Below are 25,390 nucleotides of genomic sequence, written 5' to 3'. Positions count from 1 at the left end.
ATTCAAAGTCATTTCATTTTTGAAGCATTTATAGAAGCACCAAAAACTTCAAAACAAATATAAAACTATCTGTCACGTCATAATCACTCTTGTCATTCTTCATTATCACTGATTATCACACCTTACATAATTATTCTGTGGTACGACACAGTATACTAACATTATTGAATTCTATGAATCGGGGCGATAATATCTACTCCGAACTCTGTGGTTCAACCTTGAACTACAACTGTTGGCGCTCTATGTTAATAACTTCTATGATTGTCTCCACTGACATTTCGTATCGAAAGCATCAGTTCTTCGCTTTTTTTACGAATACATCATGGAAAAAACATACTCGAAAACCAATTATTGCGTTTCTTGGAAAACCCATTCAAAACACGTATTCAAATCGTTATGCTGCTTGATGGAACATCAAAGTTTGGTGGATATCGCTATTTGCTGTGGAAATAAAACTCTTCATGCCCATAAGTGCATACTGGCAGCGAATAGCCATTACTTCAAGGATGAATTCGAGAAGAACCCATCCGTGGAACAGATCGTCATTTCTGGTTTCGACTTCGGCGTGCTGAAATCGATTATTGAATTTATGTATTGTGGGGAAACCATTATAGAAGAAGAAAATGTGAAATTTCTGATTGGTGCAGCCAAACTTTTTCAAGTGAGAGGATTAGATACTTTATTCTCAGATAGGCAGGAACATCAGCATTTGATTGAAGATGTATATATTCCATATCCGCAATTTATGAGTAATAAACCGAAGTATCCAGTGGCGTATCACGCCCCCAATAATTCGCAAGTGCCAAATGACGTTGGCTTGAAAATTCCCGCATTCAATATTAATGATCCATTCAACAAAAAGAAACTGAAGCGGAAATATTTGAGATCTGAGGCTGAAAAAGCTTGCGCTAAAGAAGCTCATGCTAGCAGGATGGCTCTGGCCCATTTACAGAAAGAAATCGCTACAACTTCTCAGGTGAATTCATTCATTATTGAAGAGTCTTGTACGGAAACAACTGTTGAAAATTTCATCCCTCACGCTGATGATTCATGCATTGAAGTGTCGAAGGCTGTACAGCCAGTACAATTAATTGATTACACAGACACAGGCGCTGCCTTTAACTGTAACAACACCGTGAATACGAAGCAGAATCTGTTACAGTTCGGTACCGTCTCGAATTCACAGGAAATTATGTCTGATAAGTTGAAGAATATATTTGGTGGAGAATCTCAATCTGATATAGAGATAATTTTCAAAACAAACGATGGAAACTTCGTGACAGTCAACGATGAAGTATTACAGAATATATCGAAAGGCGGGCTTCAGTATCAAATTGTGGATGAAGATGGACATGTCGGAGAAATTCAAGATCTCAAACCGGCTACAGAGAAAATCGACAGTCACCAAGGTATAGAAATGATAAAAGATTTCATGAGATCTGCGAAAATATCCTCCACTGCACCTCCATCGACTTGTACAGGTATGATTAATGACGAAACTAGGACTGACCATGGTAGTATGTCAGAATTCAAAGCAAGAGAGCCTTCGTTGTCGAATGCCGATTCGGAATTCACCGACAGAAAACCAATCCAATTTATGCTGATCGATAATGGAGATTTCGACGATGGTATTATAGATACATATTCTCATTCCATCAAGATTACATCGGAGAAGGAGCCTTCGGAGTTGACGAAGCATCTGAACGGTCACGATTTCTCAACTTTCAGCGCAGTTGTCGATAGGGAGAACTCCATGGATTACGACAAATCGACATTGAAATTTTCACCTGATATATTTTTCGCCGATCCGTCGAATTCGAATAATGAAACGTCTGATCAGAAGTATTCTATAGAGAGAAGGGCCTAACGATTATTTTCTGTTTGTCAAGGGTTCAGATTTTATGTTCTATCTTAATTAAAATGTTGAGTTTTGAATAAAGTGTTTTTCTCGATTGTTTCTTTCTCAGGCATTATGAAATAAGAATCATATTAATCATAATATGATCTGTTTTATCGAACATAACCAATATTGAATAATCTCAATATTCTCAATGCTAAAAATACAAGATAAATATATTATTATTAGTAAGTAGATGTATTTCAATAGTGAGATTTCTCAGAAAATAAAAGATTATTTACAATATTTACATTTTCTGAATCAAATCAAATCAAAATAAATATGCAGTGAGAATTCCATGAAAGATAATATAAAGTGTTTTTTTCTGATCGAACCAATATTGAGCTATATCGCCTTAGTTACCATGTGTCATAACACACTCATATTTCCCTAGGGAAATATGGAATGTCAGTTCATATTTCCCTAGGGAAATATGAAACGTCAAATCATATTTCTTTCAAAACGTCAAATCATATTTTATTTCTTTATTTAGTAACAAAATGGAAACTGCAATTGTTGAAATTTCCACTGAAAGTTTTTCCACCAGATACAAAGGAAGAAGAAATATCTTGTTCATAATTATTCGTCGACGAGACTACAGTTTTCTTGAGAACATTCCGTGCAGCAGCAGTCTCGGACGATTCTCCCAAAACGGTCTTCAAAGACTGTGATGCTGCAGATGGCTCTCCCTCCACACCTGCTATCATCTTCGCTACCTTATTTTTGTGCAGCATACTGTCAGCCAGATAGCCTTCTGCAACAGACGAACTTTTCCAACCACCATGTCTCTTGAGTGTTGTCATTGAGGCTCCCGCATCGGCAACCAAAGTCGCGGATGTTCGTCTTCCACAATGGCCTGTATACATTTTCGGATTATCTAATCCCAACCATTCAGCAACCTTACTCGGAATTTCTGCCGACAGGCTGAAGAGTACACTTCTTATCTCTATAAGCTACGAAGAACCTAAGAACGCCTTGCGGACGCAACGCCGAATACTCCCGCACCAAACGAGCAGCACCCAGATCTTCTTCATCAATTATAGTGAATATTCTGTTTATATCATTCTTAGTTTTTGAGACTTTAATTATGATTACCGACCCACGATCTTGGATATCTGAAGATAGCATATTCACCAGCTCTTGTGTTCTGCAGGCGCCAAAGATTTCCATTATTAAAACAACCTTCAAAATTGTGAATGTAAAAATCTTATAAACAGAGGAAATCAAAATTAAACTTTTACCTTATACATCAAAAAAACGTCATTAGGAGCTTCACTCAAGAATGTCTTGAGCTGCTCCCGGGACAACACTGCTGATTTTTTAGGAACGTATCCTTTATTTTTGTTCTTAACAAATGCTTCGACTTCATCGAATAATTTGATCTTAACATCGATAGTTTCGGTCATAACGTGTTTGGTGAATATTTCTGCGACTGGGGATCGAATGAATTAATCATACATCAAGAATAACAAGAATCAGAGCAACATACCAAATCTTGGAAATAGGCTAACAAAATATTATCGCTCACACCGTCCACCAAATTTTTTCTTTTCCACTCCTGAAAGCAATCGTACTCTCTACTGTAGGCAGCTTGAGATTTGGCCGGAACCAAAGATTCACGGGCTTTTGCCGATTGAATTTCGACGTAGTTCGACATTATTTCAATAATTTTATTTCTGACAAGACGTCAAAATGAAACCAGTCAACCATGATTTTCAGAAACATGGCCCATAGCAACGTTAAAAATTTAATTATTACAAAAATATACAATCTAACAATGATTTCCCCATAACAGATTATTTCAATCAGAAAAAAACTATTGATTACACCACGGGAAATATGAATATATTTCCCTCGGTTGTCTATACATCCCTCGGGCTCCGCCCTCGGGATGTAACTTTGACAACCTCGGGAAATATACTGTTCATATTTCCCTAGTTGTAATAATAGCTATTATGAATGATTCTACTATCGCAGTGTCAATTTTGAAATTTTGGTAGTAGTTCAAAATCCCTACTGACGTCCAGTTTCATAATCAAATTTGAAGTCACTTTCAGAAGTTTGAGCTCAAAGCTTCCTTCAGTGTCGTTTTAATTGGGTGAAGGAAGCTTTAAAATTAAAAGGACTTTAGGTTTGATTATGAAACTGAACGTTGAAGTCTCTTTACTTGAAGCTTCTTTTATTGCTACTAATAATGACGCTAAAGTAAACTTTAAGCTTAAATTTTGATTATGAATCTGGCCGTAAGAACCTGCACAGTTTGATTCAGAGCCAACTGGGATGTAGGTATCAATTGCTTATTCAGTACGTTCAGTAAATCATAAATCAAAGACAGTTTTTTTGTGGGAAATATGCACAGACAAACATAAACATAACACAATGAAATAATTCAGGCAGTTTATTCATATTTTGTCCAACAATGAGTAATAAAAATAAGTAAGGAGGGAAGCCTCGTACAAAGCGAGGATAAGGGAAGATATTTTTGCTACTTTTCGACATGGGCAGTATATCAGGAAACCTCTCTCTGAATAAATGAATGAATTCCAGCCTTGGTAATTTCAGTTAAGCACGGCATTTTGTCAGATCTTTCAACAAACGCTCATTCTCACAAAATGGCAAACTATTAAATATCTTCGCCAATCTTCGTTCGATACGATGCTACTTTCACCTATTTCTGCTCAACTTCGCCATTTGTTTTTCTTTGAAGAAAAATTTACATTCTATTCTCACATTGCGTGAAATACCTATTTTATATTCGTAGGTATCAGTTAATGCTTGTTGAAAATCTTTTACGGTAAAGGTAAGGAATTTGATATTTGGTATCGCAGGTGAAGATAACTTGATAAATCTTTCCATGAAAATAATAAAAAATTTGAATTGCTATTTAAAAGATATATCTATGATGTCCTAACTATCTATCAATTGGGACACGCTGTATAACATTTTTTTACTTCAAACAGAACAGAATTTCAAATACCTACTTATCGACCTGTCTGAGCATACTACAAAAAAAAATATCTTGAATTTACTAAGTTTATTCCAAGTTAGGAACTCGCACTATACCTATTGTAGATTGTATTAGAGAGAGAGCTAGGGAAGAATAGATGGCACGTTTCCGACCTCGATTTTCAAAAGATGGATAATGGCCAAAACCGCATCCCTTTATATTCTTTAGTTTTCAAGTTATAAGTGAAAAAAAAATTTTGGGCTCTTGAGTACCTACCTAGCTGCCTCTATTTCTTAAAGTTTCAGTGATTGCAGACAATTTTCTATTCAGTATGCAGTGGCGTAGTCAAATATTTTTTTCAGTCCGCCACTTCAGTGATATAGTACCTAGTAACCTTCTTTTTTTTAATATAAACCCTAGTTTTTTACATATTTCAGTCCCATATTTCTTTCTGAATCAGAATATACAGGGTGTCTGTAAACAAATGCTAAGGACTTAGGAAGATGATTCCTCGATGAAAATAAGCAGGGGTAGTTACTATAAATTTTTTTCGAAATCGACCTCCCTTTCAAGATACAGCCTTGTTTCTAAAAACACTGAGTCATAAAACTATACATAATATATATGAAGCACTAAGAAGATATCAGTCACACAATTTTTTTGGATCTCATAACTGTATTATTAGGGGTTTAAAATAACAACCCCTTATGATTTTCCTTCAAAAATTGTTTTCGTGGGATAGATTTTCCAAAAATAAAAGTCTCTCATGGGTTCCATTCAATTCTGGAGAAAAAACTGTCCTGCAAAATTTCGATACAGTCGATACTTTTCTCGGAATAAATAAAAACTTACAAGCAGTTCTGATCACTGTTCATTCCATTTCATCGTATAAGTGTTCCATAGAATGACTACCTCCCGCTAAAATACATGTTGTCATTTTCAACCCCTAATAATAAAGTTATGAGATCTAAAAAAAATCTGTGAGTAATATCTACTTAGTGCTTCATATTATGCTTAGTTTTATGACTGTTTTCAAAAACCCGTGAAGAAAATTATAAAGTGAATACTTTTATCATATCAGACACGAAAAAATCTAAAAAAAAAATTTTGAAAAATTTATTTCCATTCCTTTTATAACTAAAATTGCTCACGCTTCAAAAATATTTTAGCTCAGTAGATAATGTCGAACAATATCATAATCCCAATTTTCAGATTTCAAATAGGTCCAGTTCTCCAGAAACGTCTAATAGGCCCTCGAACTGTATACCTTGGAAGGGAGGTCGATTTCGAAAAAAATTTATAGGAACTACCCTTATTTTCATCGAGGAATCATCTCGTTGAGTCCTTCGCCTTTGTTTACAGACACCCTGTATAATATACGTCGTGTCCCTTATTGTTCTTCTCAAAAACTAGTTTGGCCAAGTTGGCAGGTTATTTGTTATTTTCATAAATACATACTATGATAATGAACTTTATGCTTATTCTTTGTTGTGTCAGGTTATGAGAGACCTCCTTACATCATTGCGCACGATTCCTGGTCTAAACCTTATTCAATTTTTCTTTTCAGTATCAGCTAACACCTCTTCCTCACATAATCCGATCGCCAAGGAGAGGTCTGCCTACACTCTTTTTGTTCCCCCGTTTTAATACTTTTAGTATCCATCCTTCATCGCCAGATGGCCCTCTCCATTTTTTTTCACTATATTTAACCATAGTCCTTCTTCACTTCATCCCTTAAGCTGATGCATAGCCTAGATCTTTCGGTTGTTCTTTCTATTACTCGAAATCTGTTGGAGTCATGTGACGTGTAACCTATACCGTACGTTGTACGTGGCTTGCTTACATATTTCGTTCGGTACCACATATTTCAGTTTATCTTCACTGACGTGCAAATAGGAAATACTCCTTCTGACGAAAATGATGTATTCTTCATGAAATATCTTTGAAACGTCACATTTTGAAATATCCATTTCAACCGTTTCCCTAAAAAAATTATTTCAAGCACTTAAAAATGAAAAATCAAAATGGGTATTCAAAATTTAAAGCGTTTCATGTGGATTGCACAAGTTGGCAACATCGACTGAAATATGCCTTGATAATAAAGGACAACAAATACATTTTCTTGATGAGATAGACAAAGATGGCTGTCTATGAAGTCTGCGACGAACGAGGAAGGTCGTAAAATTTTATGGGATTTTTATGGCCGGTTGCATTTGGAGCTCGCCAGTGAGTAGGCGCCTTTAGATCAACAGCTGTTTTTTTATAAACAAGCTGTTCGGAAATTGTTCTTTGCATTGTCTTGTATGCGCTGTTGCCAAATCGTAAACTGCGCACAAAGTGATTTAAATTTTAAAACCCCATATTTGAAGGATGATTTTGAATAGTTTCCGCGGTGAATTTGAAAAAATAATGAATGAAACTCATAATAATTCAGTGTAAACTTGCATATGCAGTGATAACCCGAATTGAGGAGAATTCCCCATTCTATTGTGATAGCGAAACACGTGTCGTGGTTTGAAAACTCATTTTTGTGAAAATTGTCTAATCTCTTTTAGGCTCAATTATGGGTTTTCATCAAGTATCGGCCACATCAATCCTATGTTATTTTTTTCTTCACGTCACGTCTATATGGCTTTTACAGGAGCCCCTCTCAATGGTGTGCTCCCTGTTATTAGTGGCGAGCCATCCCAGCTGCGAGAGCCACTCATCATCGCATTCTTCTTTTCCGTCCATCCGTGAGAATACTCAGGCCTGGGATTTGGAGTTTATATGATAGTGAAATAGCCGAGTCATATGAAACTTGTTTCAATTTCCCTGAGGTTTATCTGTTCATCTACATTACTTCGATTTTTGCAAATGAGTATAATTTTTTTTATGGTGATATTGAAGACTTTCGAAGTCAGTCACTAAAAAACCCTATAATCAATTATAAAAACAATAATTATTACTTATGAAAAAAATATTGCCCCCCATCTAACTGACAAAGAAACTGCTACACCCAGAAGGAGCTGTTTAAATTTTAACGAAGAGTTTACAATTTTTTTTATTAAATTTGTTAATAATGTATTTGTCCAGCGCGGTTATCTATACACTCCCCACCACGTCTTGGCGTTGATGCAAGAAGATGGTATATTTCTTCTTGAGGGATACTATCCCATGCTACCTGTACTTCATGTCTCAGAGCCGCCAAAGTCCGTGGGGGCTAGGGTAAATTTAGCCTTCTACCCATGATGTCCCAAACATGCTCAATGGGTGAAAGATCGGGGGATCTGGGCCGCCATAGTAAAAAATTCACATGGGTCGCTTCAAAAGAGTTTAATCTAACTCTGGCGACATGAAGTCGAGCATTATCTTGCTGAAATATTGGATTCTCGAGCCGGTTAAGGTAAGGGAGAACATACGGCTCCACTATTTCTTGCAGGTAACGAAGTGCTGTCATGTTACTCTGAATGAAGACTAAAGGTGACCTACTTGAATGTGCAATAGCACCCCATACCATAACGCCTAGTGTCCGGTGTACATGACGCTCAACATCAAAATGAGGTTCACGTGATTCTCCCCGACGTCCTCTACCCTTCTTCGACCATCATGTGCACCCAAGGAGAATCGACATTCATCAGAAAAGACGACCTGATGCCATTCTACCTTCCAATGTTGTCGTTCTCTGCACCACTGTAATCGTTGCCGTCGATGCTCAACCGTAAGAGGTATCATACAAGATGAGGTCGATAATGCTGCAGTCCAAAAGATCTAATACGGCGATAAACCGTTCGAACAGTTACAGGATGGCCTTGTTCTCCAACCACTCATCAGCCAAAGATCGAGTTGTCGCAAATCGGTATCTAATGACCATGAGTCTTAGACGCCGATCTTGAACTTCATTTGTGCCCCTTCGACATCCGGTGCCTACTCTTCTTCGATTTTGGGCATTATCAAACCACGCTTGACTACATCCCATAACAGTAGTTGGATTTCTGTTCGTACGGTTAGCGATTTCTCGAAATGACAACCCCACCTCCCGTAAACCAATAATTCGACATCTTTCAAATTCACTTAGCTGGCAATAAATTCCTCGTACACGTGCTCTCGGCATTTCAACAACAACTAAACATCGACATTGGATCTCCTAGAACAACTGTTAGTTGTAAAATTAAAAAAATTTGCAAAAAACGACTACAATACTTAAGTAACAAAAAATGTTCACATGAAAAAACCTCCACGATTTTTTTCTCCAAATTTTAATCATTTACTCCTTGCTATACTATCTATGTTTCACAAAAAAAAAACTTAAATTTGAACAACTTCTTCTGGGTGTTGCAGTTTCTTTGTCAGTTCGTATAGTAATTGGTATGTGAATTGAACCAGCCTACAACTACCACTCGGAGTATCACTGAAAAGAGCTCGTCTGAAAGTGCCTTGAGTACTAAGCACTGAAGAACGTGCATTGAGCACGCTGACAAAAAGTCCACTCAAGTCTCGAGCACTAAGCACCATGGAGGTAAAGGAAGGGGAGACAGCATATTCTGTATTTCCCTTGTAACAAAAGAGTGTCACATAGTTTACGCCATATTGGTATGGGTAAATTGTGGCGGGAATTTGGTTTATTCGAATTTGTTCAATTCGAACTGTCTTCGGTTCAGTTTCAATGACAATTGAATTCGGAAATAATGCGGAAAATAATGAAAGTACCGGTCTTTAGTGTCGAAATAACATGAAATAGCTTGTTAAATGAATTGGTGAGATGAATGAGAAATTCTCGTCAATTTGAGTTATCACAGCATATGCAAGATTAAACTGAATAATTATGAGTTTCATTCCATGAATTTTTCAAATGCACCGCGGAAACTATTCAAAATCATTGTACAATTATGAGGTTTTAAAATTTAAATCGCTTCGTTTCTAGCTTACGATTTGGCAACAGCGAAAATAAAAAGAACAATGGTTTGTTTGAAAAATAACAGCTGTTGATTTATAGCCATCATAAGGCGCGTACTCACTGGCAATCCTCAACAGAAACCGGCCATAAAAATCCCATAAAATTTTACTACCTTGCTCGTTCGTTACAGACTTCATAAACAGCCATCTTTGTTTATCTCATCATGATAGTGTATTTGTTGTCCTTTATTATCAACGCATATTTCAGTGGATGTTGCCAACTTGCAATAGAAACGAAACGCTTCAAATTTTAAATACCCATTTGCATTATTTATTTTTAAGTACATAAAGTATTTTTTTTTGGGGGAACGGTTGAAATGGTCATTTCAAAATGTGACGTTTCAAAGGTATTTCATAAAAATTACATCATTTTCGTCAGAAGAAGTATTCCCTATTCCCAACAGATTGAAAAATTTGTTCTCATAATTTTTGTGCCACCCTTTCCTTATTAGGAAAAATACATTTCTCCTTGAAAAAGATGATTAATTAGATTTATGTTTTCAACAACATAAGACCATTTATTGTCGTTGTTTTAGATAATATTTTGTCATCAATTCCACTGTAACAATTGAAATTGAATTCAATAATGTACTACTCGATATATTTTTTATTTGCGGTATAAAATTTGTCTTTCTCTTTCCGTAACGAAACGAAAGGATTTTAAAAAAGCACCAATTAAGATTGGAAAATTTGTTCCCATATTTGTGCCACTTATCTCTTATTTACATAATAAGCTATCCACTTTTCAATAAAACAACGGCACCACAATTCAAAGTTTTCTTGTGTACAGTATCCATAAAATAAACAAATCACAAGACAAATAAGGTAAAGTGTCATAAAATTCAGCTTTTCATCATCAATAACTCAGCAAGTTTGATTCCCAATCCCGAAGGAATGAAAAATCTGTTTCTCTTACAGTTTATTAACTTTTCAAATTCCATAAGCATGAAAATATCTTAATTATACAATGAAAATACAGATAATAAAATTATTAATATTTATTATAATTGAACAAGAAATATGGAAATAATTTATAAAATGTATAAATACATAAAATATACAATATTCCGACCAACTTAACAATCCCTGGGATAGGATATTGTGTATAAGTGATTTATATTTGTAAGGAGTTTTGTCTAGAACGTTTGTTTCATCCACTTCAATAAGTATAACTTCATCAATGGAGTCTTTTAAGGTTGATGGAACCATCTTAATCACCATGGAATTCTTGAATGTCCGTGGTTCGACAGCTGAAGCTTCTATTTTATGGAGGGTAGCTCTGAGAAGCTGAAATTTAAATAAATAATCAATGACAGGTAAGGGAAGTGATCGACCTGCCATTGATGAAAGCCTTGTAAGCTAATTATCTCTATAATCATAATTTGCATGACTGTGGCTTAACAGAATCTTGAGTAAGGGGCCCTTAAGTTTTTATTTCTAGAGATATTTCTGTTTTTTATTTTGATCCTAGTCCAGTAAAGCTATTTCATTGGTTGGCCGGTTGCCGATGATCGTTGTCATTTCATTAACCTAACCAAATTTTCCTGTCAGTCAGTGTCAAGTAAATTATTATATTATTATCAAAGAGTAACAACTTTTTGTTGTTGAATTAGTATTATTATTGATAATGATGAGGATTGTCAAATAAAGGTTTAAGGAAGTACTATTTAGAAGTCAGGTCCGCTCATTCGCAGGTAATCCTAATATTCTTATATCTACAATATACCTATCAGACGGTAGCGAACATATTAAAAAAAGTGAATTTATTATAATGTTTCATCTGAATCTAAACTACTTATATTTAAGCTGAATATTTCCAAAATCAGAAGGATTGTGAATGAAGATGATGACAAAGAATTTCCTTCTATTGGTAGACCCAAAAAAGTGGTGGCATTTGAGAATTTTATTTTAGGGAGGACGAATGCGAAAAGCTACTACTGGATTTTCGATGAATGTCATCGTAGAATAAGTTCCAGAAAATTAATTATTCTATTTTTCATTTGACTTGTCCTGTACATGTAAATGTCTTAAGGGATCAATAAATATATAATTATTATTATATCAAAGTTTTAAAAATAAACATCCATAAATACGAGCCAGTTGTCCTGTTAATTGTTAATTCATGTGAAATTATTCTTTAAGGGTGAAGTTCCTCTTGCCTTGAAACTTTAATTATTTTGACCCCCATTGATGCAATATGATTTTTATCGAAGAATTCAACATTTTTGTTATTATCCGTTAATTCCTTCGAGAGATACCCATGCATTCCCAACCACTGCATCATATGCATTTCGGCTTGGGGTTGATTTTTTTTTTTTTTTAATTGACACATGTGGCAATAATTCAATTTTCTTCCATAGCAAAAATAAATATAGTTAAAAACTGATCTCTCGTATTTTCCATGCAAATAACTAGATTTGGTGTGCTATGCTTCCAATTAGTTTGTATAAACGTAAATTGTGTTCGTCATATAATTATTTTCGAATTCATAATCTCCGAAGTGATTCGATATTTTGATAAAATACGTAATTACTGAGACTTTTACGTAGAACGGACACCATAGCGCTGATTGAAAACTCAAAAATGTTTTGACAAGCGTCATAACCCCACATTTTCGTACTATACACAATGGAATGTGTCAAATTTCCATGGCCAACCGAGTGCTAAAATAAAAGTGAATGAAGTATATAAAGATTCTACTCAAAATGATTCCTATAGAAGATTCAAGCTTCAGATCGGTGCTCCAAACACGTAAGACATATTAGAAGTTTTCTAAACCGTCAAAATATCAATGTTCGTTGATATCATTCGGCTGATCTGGTAATTTGTCAGAATGGCCTAAGCAGCCGTGGACATAGTTAAAGGAAGAAGAAGAAGAAGAATGTTCGTTAATCACTCAAAAACGAAGTATCCGAGAAGCCACGTTTGTCGTCATTTTTGTTTCTCGGAAAAAAACTCATAAACGTGCGATGTGTTTGGGTCTAGCTCTACTATTTTCCGAGATCCCCTCACTGGACATCGAATCTAGGACATCTTGTACATCTCTGATGTGTTAAGGCGTCACAAACCTACCATTATCTCTGTCGTCCGTAATCAATTTCGACCCAGAAAATACTTGGATATAGCATATCGACTGGATCTGGACAGGATTTGTTTTATTGGATAACTTTCAGATTCATGAGCTAAATCCACTAAAACATACAACTTTGAAGTCTGATTTGGGACCCATCCATTATCTGGAAGAATATACACCGGCGAAGCTGAAAACCAGGAAATTTATGCTCCACAGGAGGGTGATTTTATGGATTCGCGACTTGAATGATTGGAAGTTTGGTTAATTCCACAAGCTCACTCTTTTGCATCCGTTGAATAATTCTTCGGATCGCAATTCACGCCTCGTTGAATATTATCTCGTCCTACAATTCCGCCATTCCGTAGGGTGGAAATACGGACGAAGAAATATCTGGTATATTTTACTTCTGAAAGAGGTATAAATCATTTCGAATAATTGGAAACATGCTCATTTATATCTGCCATCATTATTTCTGTGCAGCTCCCTAATTGGTGTCTCTATTTTTCAGGAAATATAAGAACCCAGGAGCCGCCGAATCAGTTGCAGGAGTTTGTTAAGAATTGTGAGTATCTCTTCTCATGATATTGCCGATAGATATTTATATCGAAATCGTTTTTATATTCACCCACCTACAAAGTCCAAGGATCTAATCATTTTTAATTATATCTCACATCAATCTTCGTAACGGTAATTGAAATATCTTGGTGTTTCAATTTTTGTTTACAAATATTATACAGGGTGATTCAGTGTGTAGGCTGCTATTCCTGATGAAAAAAGTAAATTAAAATTTTTGGATATTGCCTTGTTTCCGAGATATAAGTGTTCTAAATTTCTGCCGGTCATCAATTTTAAACTTTAGTAGCTGATAAAAATACAGAAAAAATTCAATCAAATGTTCAAAAATGCCACCATTAGCATCGATGCATGCTTGGCAGAATGAGGGAACTGAAAACTAAGTGCATGTTTTGCCTATTCTAAGTGGATTCGACTGCATTAATAATTCGTTCCATTAATTGTTCTTCATCATTAATTTCCACTGCGAAAACTTGTTGTTTCAAATGCCCCCATACAATATAATCCAAAGGATTCATATCAGGTGATCTCGCTTGCCATAGCACCACCAGCATCAGTACGAGAAATGCCAATTCCAAACTGTCGCAGCCTTTGATATGCGTCAGAAAACACCCGGCAAGATGGTTGTCGTCTATTAGGAAATCTCATGTGGTCCTTTTGAGTCCTCGATTTGATTTACACCAGTGTAGAGGAAGTGTAGTTTATCTACACTTAGTCAGAAGGAGACGTAGATAGACTACACCTCCTCTACACTGGTATAAATTCAATCAGCAAACGAATACTAAAATCGAGTGTAGAAAAGTGCTACACTTTTTATGCAAACGGAAGGACCTATTTTGTACTCCCGACAAGCTTTTAATGCGTTGTCATCACAAAAACCGTACACGAAAATAATATCTCCATATTCTTCGTTAGGAAACTGCATGTTCAACAGAAGGACTAAACCAGCAAAGCAACTTTTAAATTCAGAAACAATAAGTGTTCTGTCACCAGGTTTCATTCATCTCATTTATTTCTAGGCTTACTGTAATTGCATACAGAAACATTAATATCCAAAAAATCGGAAACGAAGTCTCATCGGCCAAAATTTTTTTTTACGTTTAATCAAGAATATCATTCTCTATATACCCCTTTATTTTTCGCCTCGAGTTTTGAATCACCCTGTATATTTAAAAAAACATGTGGAAGTGGCTTACTTCCCTCCTAATGTCAAACACTTCATAGTATTCGAATGTTTCAGATTGATCAGAAATGTTCACCAGTTCGTCAAATTCTTCAGCCAACGTTTCAGTGACAAGAGGGTCAAATTTTTTTTCTTTACACAGTGAAACCCAATTCAAAACTGCCGAAATTTGCGTACAAAAAAATCTAAATCATATTTACAACCATCCAAAACATCCATCAAGAACAGATTAATCACTAATTTTTCCTCGAGAGGGAGAGAAAAAAAAAACTTTATTGACTAGTCGACCATCGTCTTCCAGCCGCATTTTTTCTTGTCGGCCATTCAAATACCAAGAAAACCTTGTCAACATTTGAAAATGAATCTAACGTTTGACAGTCCAAGGTGTCGAACTTCAACCAACAATGGCTAAAAAAAAACCAAATTGAAAAATTTTCAACATAGCCTCTGAAATTAACAGTTTATGAACCTATAATATGTAACATTTCTTCAGTGAATTTTTTTTCTTGTCCAATATCGAGAAATTTGGAAAGCCAAAGGTATGTTCTACACCATGTGTAGTTGTGATGCATTCATCAGGAGGTGAAAGATAGAAAGCGCTCTCATATTTCAAGTACACAAAACTGAATACATTTTGGTCATTGAAAACACATTTGACAAAGAGATGGCGCTGTGAAGGTACTGTCATTACAGAAAACTTTTCAGTAACAGTTTTCTGTTTTATGATTCCCTGAATATTTCCTTCATGCAATCACTGCTGCCTGCATACAGCAACTCAAATGAACGAACAGTTTTCGATTGATTTGCAGTAAAATGTTCATCTGAAATCTTAATATGTTTCTGCAAATGACCCTGAAATTAATATTTAAACCAGTCTTAATAACACATTTGAAACCGAAGATGGCGCTCACATCTCTTCAGTCGCTTAGCTTCTCATCTTTCTTCACTTTAATCTCTTTATGGTTGTATTCTGCTTTTCATCTGTAAGTTACAAATCTGTAGCGTACGATCGATATGTCTGTGTCCGGTTGACAGATTCGTAAATAATGCAATTCTGGAAATGTTCCTGTAACTATCTTCTTTACAGTGTTAGTTTTGAACTACTTATCGTCAATAGATACGGATTCCTGTAAGCTACAGATCACTAAAAACGTCCAGAAATGCATAATTCTCCAGTAAGCTTATGAAAAGTTACAGATTGGCTTACAGGTGAAAGCAGAATACCACCGTTAATTGCCGATCGTTAAGATCGCACGGTAAAGCCAATATATTTGTGGATGCACCATCGGCTCGTGTCGATCAAAAATTGCTCAACTGTCGGTCTCCATCAAAGGAAACCGATGGAAACGTTTCTTTAGTATGTGCCGACCGCTGGCCTCGAGGGGCATCAATTGCAATTCAGACTGGGTTCAGACGTGTTAACGATGGAATGGACAGACGAAAAAGTGAACATTGTGTAACTGAATGAGTTAAACGAATGCTTTCTCTCCTAGAAATATTGCCTTGTTTGTCTTGCTACAATTGCCACAAGGGATTTCATAAACTACTTCTGAAGGAAGTACTCATTAGTTTTGAGGATATTATGTTAAGATTCAACCTGTTGAAATAATTTATCAAATAAATCTGGTATGAATAGGAATCTGAAGAATTTTCCGTTTTGGATTATTATATTAGACTCCAAGGGCACGATTTTGTGCTTTTATGGGTAGAAAGACTTGGGAGGATATTTTATTTTAGTCTTCTGATATTTTCAACAACATACATTTTTATGCGATGTGATGAAATCATAGAGTGTGAAATATACACTGTACATAATATGGGGGTTACTAGTTGAACTAACGGGCGTTAAAAAAAATCATCGTCAATTTGGCTACATATTTTTGAAAGATTGATATACTGGTCAAAATTAAACGATACGTTTAGGCTTCCTTGTATAAGAAGTCAATTTAATAAGTGCTTGAATTGAAATTGTCATCTAGTTGACAAAGAGAGTTCTCTTGCAAAAAAGTCAGTGCATGACGGATTGTCAGTTTTCAGATTGAATACAGTTTAGAAAAATTATTGCTTCGAGATTTCATAAGTGATTCATGAATTGCATTCCGAAATTTTCACGACGAAATACCTTCTTCGCAGCATTCCGAATCAATAGCTCATTCCGGCAAGCTACCGGTAGGATAGTTTCTATACTCCATTCACATTTATTTTAGCAATCGGTTGGCCATGAAATAATTTTCTCAAGTTTATGTAACTAGAACGGAGTATGGTTGGCACTCATGAAATGTCGTTAATGTCATAACGCCGTTACCACAACTTATTTTAATTTTCATTACGAAAATGCCGAAAGTGATTGAAAAAAGGGACAGGGTTTCAGGAAGTGCTATTTAGAATGCAGGTCCGCTCACTCAAATAGTTATACCACGATATTCTAAAATCCACAATATGTCAGACGGTAGCGAACATATTCAATGTAAGAGAATTTATATAATGTTTCATCTGAATCTAAAACGACTTATATTTCAGCTGAATATTTCCACAATCAGAAAGATTGTGAATGAAGAGGATTACAAAGAATTTCCTTCTACTGGGAAACCCAAAAAGTTGTGGCATTTGAACGAATGCGAAAAGTAACTACAGGATTTTCGATGAATGTCATCCTAGAATGAAGGGGATGACAAAGAATTTACTTCTATTGGGAGACCCAAAAAAGTGGTGGCATGGTGGCATTTGAGAATTCTATGTTTGAGTGAATTAATGCGAAAAGTTTTCTACGGGATTTTCGATGAATGTCATCGTAGAATAAATTTCCGATAATTGATTTTTCTATTTTTCATTTGACTTGTCCTATAGGGGAGACTAGGGAGCATTGATACATGGGGAGGCTTGATACAGGCTTATATCCGCGATCTATAGCCGTTTTCAAAAGTATTATACTAGTGAACACTATTCTTTGGCAGAGGGCATTGCGTGACGTTAATATGTAAGGCTAACAGTAGTTTGTTTGTGAAATATTCAACGAAGAGTGTTTCGAGGTGAGAAATTGTAAGTTTTTACTCAAGTTACCTAAGGGTTTTATGATCATGCATTAATTCTTCGGCATAAACAAACATTTCACTGATAAATATGCATAAAACTACTCAATTTACAGTTTTATTCGCTTTTCAAAATATATGGGTATAAGATGAAAACATAAATCACTTTAAAAATTGCTTTCAGGGAGGTTTGAGACATTTGTCGTGGAGAGGCCTGATACATGTATAATCTTCAAAAAATATTCCGTAGCTAGTTGGATAGGCCTACATGAAGGCGTCTTCACCATCCAACATATCAAAGGGATTTTTAAAAATCGTACAATCCCCATGTATTTAACGAGGCCGACTTTTCTTGTGTGGAAGTGACTAACTGACAATTTCCTGATTTTTCTACACCTATAGGACCAAAGCAACCCAGTATCATTGCTGACCTACCTACTGAGCTGAATAATCCTCTCGATTACTCTCCCAGTATATCGTATCAATCCTCCCATATGTGGGGAGGCTTGAGACAGTTTGCATGTTTTTGTGTTCAACGTTCTGTACAGAATAAGATGTTTATGTTTTGCGACTTCTATATTTATTTTGTTGAACGATTAATTGAAGAATTATATAATATAAGAAAAGTCCTGCTTCTCCATATAATTCAGTTTCCAGAATAAAAATTCCAAAAAACGTATCAACCCTCCCCAGTCTCCCCTACATTGTAAATTGTAAATGTCTTAAGATACCAATAAATACCTAATTATTATTATTATATCAATGTATTAAGATGGACAGCCATAAGAACACGCCAGTTGTCTTGTGAATTATTTATTCATGTGAAATTTTTGTTCGAAGGTGAAGTTCACCTTGACTTAAAACTTCCTTTAATTCCTTTTACTTATATTGATGCAAGATGATTTTTGTTGTAGAATTTAACATTTTCGTAATTATCTGTTAATTCCTTCGGGAGATACCCATTCCCAACCTCTGCATCATATGCATTTCATCTTCGGGTTAATATTTTCGAAATCTATAACTGATGTAACGTTTTCAAACTTTAGCCAAAGAAGATAACGAACATTAACTCTCCTCATGCTAGTGCATATTATGATATATTGATCTCTCGCATTTTCCATGCAAAAAACTTGAGTTGGTATGCCTTCAATCAGTTTGTATAAAATTCAATTATGTTCGTCACATATTTTCCGAAGAGATTCGACATTGTGACAAACTACGTAACAACAGAAATTTTCACGTAGAATAGGCAACATAGAGTTGATTTAAAACCCAAAAATGTTTTGACAAGCTTCATAACCCCACATTTTCGTATACAGAGTGAAATGTGTCAAATTTCCATGTCCAACCGAGTGCTAAAATAAAAGTGAATGGAGTATAGTATATAGTGAGAAGGGGTTACAGTTCACTGTGACCTTAAAGTATATTGTGCCCCTTAACAGAGCTGTTCTCTTCGCGCCCTTTACAGCTCGCCTTCCAGTTCCAGAAATCTGCTGAAATACAATATCTGGGACGGCTTCAACGAGGATAATTCCCCACTCCTACAAGTTTCCCGCCCAAAGTACTCTTTCCTTTGGCTTGCAATGGCATAGCATTCCATAACCAGGTGATTAGGAGTTTCTTCCCCGTTCCACAGAATCTACAACCGTCAATTTCCGACAAACCCATTCTCAACAGATCCTTCTTTAGGAGACAAAGTCCTGTGAGAAAGCCAGTAAGTAGGTGTAGCTGGTTCTAACTGAGATCCAGATATTTTTTGGATCTCGCAGTTCTAAAGTTCCGAAGGAACTTTTTGGAGGGATTCGTCCCTGGGAGATTCCGCCAGAGTTTTGCCCTTTCTCCTTCTCCATAAACTCCTTCTTGTAGGTGCATTTTCCTATACCACAGAAGGGTTTGTTCTTCTCTGGCCAGTGTATTGGCCTTCTCGTTTCCTACGATTCCCGAATGATCGGACAAAAAACGGAGTCAACGGTTTAATGAATAATACATGACGCTAACTACTTTTTTTGATAGTGGGAGGCATTTTTTTAATGGGTGTACAGATCTAATTATCATTAACGCAACCATAACAGCGGTAAGATATCGTGGTTTGATCGTAAACCTATTATTTTTCCCTTTGTGGTACCCATCCATGTTAATGGTAACGGTAATGCTCTATCTTTAGTTGCCAATGGATTGGCTCGCTAACTCTCCAGACAAAATTGTATTGAACATGTCTCGTTTGCAATGTCATAAAAATCACACCGCTTGCTTGTCCTATCGCAGATATAAACCAGCTCGCCAATGTTTTGACCGACATTTATCAAAACATCCTTCAAACTTTTCATTGACACAATGCCGAGTAGAGTAAAAGCACAACAAGCAGCTAGAGCCGCATCGATATCGAACCTTCATTTCAAAGTTTTTGTTACAGAAGGACCTTCAACCTGCAGACCCCACAAGGATTTTTTTCTCATTTCTCTATTTTGTCGCTCAAAAGCAGTCCTGCTTGCTGTTGCCATTTCAGCGGGTTAACCATTAATTATGTAGAGACCCAACTTAATACATCAGTATATAGATATACAAATCAGTATTTTATTCCTCTTTATATATTTTTACATGTAAGCAAATTATGAATTCCAATTTTTGAGCAGTACCTATATCTCGCATTTGTCGAGGTTTTGAGAGTTATTGTTCAATTCATTGACAAAGTTCATTGTATTCATGCATTACGACCATATGTAACTGTCGCCCCAAATGGTCTTATTACCAACATACATAGACGGCATAGACGCAACTAATTAACCTCCAATAATTTCACTACCAATGGTCATACAGAAATTGTTTTTGATGTATAGCCGAAATCCATCGTTTTGATTGCAATCAGAGTAATTTTGATAAAGATTCTAGTTCGAAGCATCAAAACCCTGCACTTCACACATTTCCTTTTATCTAATGAAAGATAATATCAACATATGACCTACGGACTTCTCAGTGAAAAATAAATCAAAAAAGATTTCTGTGCATAATGCCTTCAATTCCCCCACTATAAGTTTTGAATTCACGTCCCATATCCTCATATGGCTGTAACTTCCTCTCCCTTTAAAAAATATACTAGGAGAAATGGACACACAAAAATAGAAATGAGCGTTAAGATTATGTAAAACGTTTCTCAGTTTATATGGGGTATTTTTATGAGTTCGAAAACTTCAAATGTTAAGCTGATTTATTTTTGGGAACAAAAGTTGAGAACATTTCGGCATCTCCTTCAACATTTCGCGCTACAGCAGCAATATTCTCTTCGGTTACTTTGTCTTGATGATTTTGAATCGAGAAGAGTAGAATAAGTGTATAAACGATCAATAACTGCTTGCTCACTAGGCCGATTATGTTGACCGTAAGATGGATAAGTGCTGAATGAACTTTGCGAACAGATTAATTTTTTTCGAAGTAAATTTCCACAATTTGGAAGCGTTTTTTCGCGTTAAACGATTCATGATGACTTGTCAGACCTTACAGAACAGAAAAGTCAACACAGTTTGGAATTCTCAACAGTTAAACCGTAGACAACGAGGATCGAAACTTCTCATGTAGCTACAAAAACACCCTTTACTTCAGCACCATGACACAATCGACCAATCAGAAACACATCCATGAAAATGTAGTGTTTTCAAAATAATTAGATTTTCGAACAATTTTTTTCAATCACAGGGGCAGTTTGTCATTAAGGATTGCGAATTTAGCTGATATCCATACTAAATTATTGTATTATTACCCCTAATTGAAATTATTCTAAGTAGTTATATTCTTCTTCTGTTTTTGCTTGAACCTCAGCAACAGGCATTATAGATACACTTATTTATAATTCATCAATGAAGGTGAAATTAGTATTAAAAACATAAGATTCAATATTGAAAGTTTCCCAACATCCCAACATTTGAAAATGGAGGACATTGATCAACAAAATTGATTCCGCCTAGATAGGCCAGACCCACAAACATTACTAACCAAACTGACGATTTTGTTTTCTGATCGCGAATCATGTAAATAATTAAGAGGGGTCTATATACACCGTTATAGTGGTTAGTTCAAAAAGAGGAAATGAATATATTACGTCAGAAACCACTAATTTATATGGGGGTTTCATTATAATTCAATTCAATCAGTTCGTCACCTCGGAAAGTCAGATTTTTTTTATTCGTCAAACGGAATTTTTTTTTTCATTGAAGAACAAATATTCATTTATGTTGTTAACTTTCCGAAGTGCAATTATCTCTTCTATGAATTTACACATGAAAAAATTTCTGGAAAAGTCTCGCCATTGGCCACAATTCGTATCCTGGTGAAATTGAAAAAAGACGTTCATTAAGTGCTGCCATCTTTTCGCCGAAAGTATAAACTATTGTAATATTTGTAACTTCTACTTATCGTTCAAGTGTTCTGGCAACACCCCACATTCTGGCAGTCTTTCTCCCTTATGCCATATACGGATGGCGAGAAAGTCCCGTGGTATAAACTCCTCTTAACTGAGGAAACTGGTTTATTGGCAACGTAATATGAAAATATCGAATATTGAAACTGGCTGATAACAGCTGATTATGGTATCAATATCAACACTAGGACATTTAGTCAACTCGAATTAGTATAAATGCTATCAGATCAATGTCTAATGAATATATGAACGATTTGCGACTACTGATATTATGATATTCGAGAAATAAATCGCAGAAAATCTTTATCTTCAGTGAATAGTGAATAATAAGTTGTATCTTTTTTTTAAAATAGCTCAAATTCTAATCAATAAATAGTGTTGCTCATAACTTTGAAGAAACTTTCGTTTTCAATATTTTTTTTTTTCATAGCCATCTCGCATACCTACCGATGTTCGAAAACTGAAACCTGTGAGTGAAACTAATTAAAACATCAAATCTCCCTCATATTATGACTCCGTTCATGATCGCATCCCTGAATAAGACAACTAAAGACAGTTTGTTGAACAAGCTGCCTAGCTGCGAAACATCAATTACAGTAGCAAACTTGCGTTTTACCAAGAAATTAATATTCATACGAAATGCATTAGGAGAAGTAGAACATTCTGATAAATACACATCCATTTGAGAGTTTCTGGAATATATGAGTCTCATTTCATTCTATCCTCAACAGAATAGATTAGTGGTAATTTAGGATGATCCAGACAAAGAGGCAGTTTCCATATCTATGTATATGTAGTTGGTATTATCCATAGTTTACACGAGTTCAGTTCTCGCCTTTGAGCGGCTGTCATGGATACTGAACCAATGACAAGTGAGCTCACTAGGGATGGTAAATAATACATCGATGTTTCGAAAACATCGGCTTGTGGAGACCATAACGCAGTAGTATTGTTGAGGTACGGTATGATGTGCTTCCATCAAAGATGATGCATCAGTTCAGCAACAAACTGAAATAAAAGCTGCGGTATTGATTAGATTTTCTTTGAAGACACCTAATGTACGCTATCGCTATTGTGAAAATGACGTGCTTTTGGATGTAGGTACTTATGTTTCATCACGAAACTGTATGAAGCGATCATCAGATTCCAACTGTAACACACATATGAAATAGCAAATGTTGAGTTTGGCGCTCCTTTCGCTAAAAATGGGGACATTCCATTGGAAGATAAAGTGCGCCACCTATAGCCAGGTATGCAGATGGACTTCCTAGATCTCACAAGCCGTCTGTAGATCTCTTTCAAATGATTATAAGCACCACGACCTGTGAATATGCAGTCAAATACAATATCTGAGAATGTGAAATAATTTTCTTTGCCGTCGAAATATTCAAAACTAGGCCTATCCTTTTTCCTTAGTAGCGGTAGTTTTTCCTCTTCCAACTTCCATGGTGTGTAAATAAAGGGCTGGCGAAGAAAAATACGCAAATCTAAAAAAATTCTACCAACACGACACACCGGTGCCTGGAAACTAGGTATAGCCTAAGATCAGAATCTTTCAATATTATATCTCTCGAAAATTGGAAATAGGAGCAAAATTATGAGCAACAGCAATGAACTTTTACAACAAAAGCCTAGAAGTCTCTACTCGAATATATTCCAACCTATGTTTTGAAATGCGCCTCAAAATTCTCTACTTCAGAAAATGATGCTGTTGTGCGGTGATTTCTTGTTTTAATTTTTTTCTTTAAAGTATGAGTCCGAACAGATAGTTTAAAAGGTTCTTGTCAATCTGATACTAATTCTTCTTCTCATTTTTTGGTTTTTGAAGAAAAAGTTTAAAATTTTCAACGCCAAAATAGGTACCCAATTTGTTCCGCTGAAGTGAGTTCTATAACAATTTTAATTTCTGAGTTATCCAAGATTTTCTTTGTTTCGCACACCTCGCCATCTATGAAGACCATAGTGTTGGAGTTAATACCCAAAGTATGGCATAATGCTGTTGAAAAAGCTATCCAACGATGCAGACCTTTGTTTGTTGGAAATGGCATTTTTACTTTGTGTTGTATTTTTATCCTGAAAACCCTTTTGTATGTGAAGGAGAACGAAAAAAATATCATTCAATTATCCAGCTTTCATGATTACAACACCAGAATTGGGGGAAAATTATATATCCCCCAGCACAAAACCGCTAAGTTCGAGATGTCCCCTACTTATAAATGTATCAAACTTTGCAATCATCTACCATTAGGAATAAGATCTCTCAATTATAATAAATTCAAGAAGAATGTTAAAAGCTTGTTATTTAGTAGATGTTATTACACTGTCAAAGAATACTATGATGATTGTAACACTGATTGTTGAGACCAATCTAAAAACTCTGAACACTTATAAAATGTTCTATGAATGTTTTCTGTCAAATGTAATATGAGACATATAAGTCTATGGTCGATAACAGAAAAAATATGGATGCATGTACTGCGATGTGTCTGTCGTTGAAATAAAGTTTTTAAAATATAAAGTGTTTGTTTGAAGCATCGGTGAATTAAATCATCAAACATCACAGCCTTAATAGCTCTGATTCTACTGCAAACCAAAGTTTTATCACTTATTAACTGCACTATTGTTTACTTTTCTAATTTGACTTGTCCTATACATATATGTACATGTCCTAAAGGATGAATAAATTATCGACTTTAGCCTTGCGGCTTTCACACTCCTCTCCAGAGGAAAATTCACTTATCCCAGATATCTCAGATATCACAAGGATTAAGCTCTGTTGGAGCCCTTTCCAGGTTTTCGGGCTCGTGGTGGTGGTCGGGTTCGGGTCGCTCCTCGGTTTCCTGCTGTAGGTTGGATTTCTGCTCCCCCCGCATTTCTTGTCGGAGCAGACGGTGTTCCTCTGAATTTCCTATGTACTTGCGTACAGTTCCCAGCAGTACCGCCTTCTGCATGACTCTATAGATATTTTCGTCCAGCTGAAGTTTCCTCAAGTTCTCCAGTAGTTTATTCGGTATCAGGCCTGTAGATGATATGACAATAGGGATGGTCTTGACATCTTTCAGCTTCCACTGTCTCCTGGTTTGCTCCTCGAGATCTCTGTACTTTGAAATTTTTTCAGTGTGCCTATCTAGAAGATTGTTATTATTTGGAATCGCCACATCGATGAATAGTGCTCTGTCCTCATCCTTATTGAGCAATATGAGGTCTGGTCTATTGTGGATTATTTTTCGGTCTGTGAGAACCGTGCGATCCCAGTATAGCCTGTGATGTTCATTTTCCAATACAGCATCCGGATGGTAATTGTAATAAGGAACCTTTTTCGAACTTAGAAGTTGTTGTTTT

At 35.7% G+C, this 25,390-nt stretch overlaps 2 protein-coding genes across 2 annotated transcripts in view; both read left to right on the top strand.

The window, feature by feature from the left end:
- The window catches only part of LOC123306869 (nephrin-like), a 429,730-nt gene that overhangs the window by 280,539 nt on the left and 123,801 nt on the right, over window positions 1-25,390 (top strand). Inside the window, exon 3 of the mRNA XM_044889048.1 lies at window positions 13,361-13,414. Coding sequence (XP_044744983.1) covers window positions 13,361-13,414 — 54 coding nt within the window. The remainder of the gene's footprint in view (window positions 1-13,360; window positions 13,415-25,390) is intronic.
- LOC123306870 lies at window positions 279-1,934 on the top strand. The gene has a single exon (XM_044889049.1). It carries the CDS (start codon window positions 323-325, stop codon window positions 1,865-1,867), a length of 1,545 nt encoding a protein of 514 aa, XP_044744984.1. The 5' UTR covers window positions 279-322; the 3' UTR covers window positions 1,868-1,934.

The sequence above is a fragment of the Coccinella septempunctata genome, chromosome 2, assembly GCF_907165205.1.
Source record: "Coccinella septempunctata chromosome 2, icCocSept1.1, whole genome shotgun sequence".
Lineage (NCBI taxonomy): Eukaryota > Metazoa > Arthropoda > Insecta > Coleoptera > Coccinellidae > Coccinella > Coccinella septempunctata.
This window is presented reverse-complemented; position numbering and strand designations above follow the sequence as displayed.